The sequence below is a fragment of the Penaeus monodon genome, chromosome 21 (genome assembly GCF_015228065.2).
Source record: "Penaeus monodon isolate SGIC_2016 chromosome 21, NSTDA_Pmon_1, whole genome shotgun sequence".
NCBI lineage: Eukaryota > Metazoa > Arthropoda > Malacostraca > Decapoda > Penaeidae > Penaeus > Penaeus monodon.
In genome coordinates this window covers 9,245,803-9,246,463 of record NC_051406.1, presented here as the reverse complement: position 1 = coordinate 9,246,463, position 661 = coordinate 9,245,803, and the positions used below count along the sequence as shown (strand labels likewise).

General features: G+C 44.5%; 1 protein-coding gene across 1 annotated transcript in view; it reads right to left on the bottom strand.

The window, feature by feature from the left end:
• LOC119586558 overlaps positions 1–661 on the bottom strand; it is a 4,081-nt gene that overhangs the window by 1,206 nt on the left and 2,214 nt on the right. Inside the window, exon 3 of the mRNA XM_037935314.1 lies at positions 62–390. Within this exon, the coding sequence (XP_037791242.1) occupies positions 62–390 (329 nt within the window). The remainder of the gene's footprint in view (positions 1–61; positions 391–661) is intronic.

Sequence of the window (661 nt, the reverse complement as noted above, 5' to 3'; positions counted from 1 at the left end):
AGAACTCCCGTTTCCCCCGTGTTGAGACGATACGGAGCTTGGCGAATGGGAGTTGGATCACTCAGCTTGACATCATGAGCGAGCAGAGGGCAAGTGCGGGGCGTGTCACCAAAGAGTTCCGGATACTCCTGCAGAAGAAGGTTAATACTGGCTACCTGGGGATCAGAAAGGTGTGAGAGTTTTTGTTCTAGATTGTCTAGTAAATACGTGTTGCTCAGATTTGGTTCTATCACTGGAACAATTGGTTCATTGCCAATATCACCGGGGTCACATGGCACAACCACTGCTACATCCTTTGCATCATCTACTTTTCTATCTTTCACTGTCTGTCCATCCCTTGCATGATACATTTTCAAAAGATTCACATGCACAAGTCGCTTTTTCTTGCGTCTGTGGGGCGTAGCAAGAATATAATTTACATCAGATACACGTTTAATCACTCGAAAGGGACCCGAATATCGAGATCTGAGTGGCTGGCCGGGCATGGGGAGGAGTGCCAATACCAAATCTCCCTCCTTAAATTCCTTACTTTAACTTTTTTTACTTCATCGTAACGCTTTTTCATCTTATGTTGTGTTTTGCCTAAGCAAGCATGAGCAAAAGAAAGTGCTGACTTTAACCTGTTTTTAAATCAACTATGTATGTGGCCGCTGGGACACTT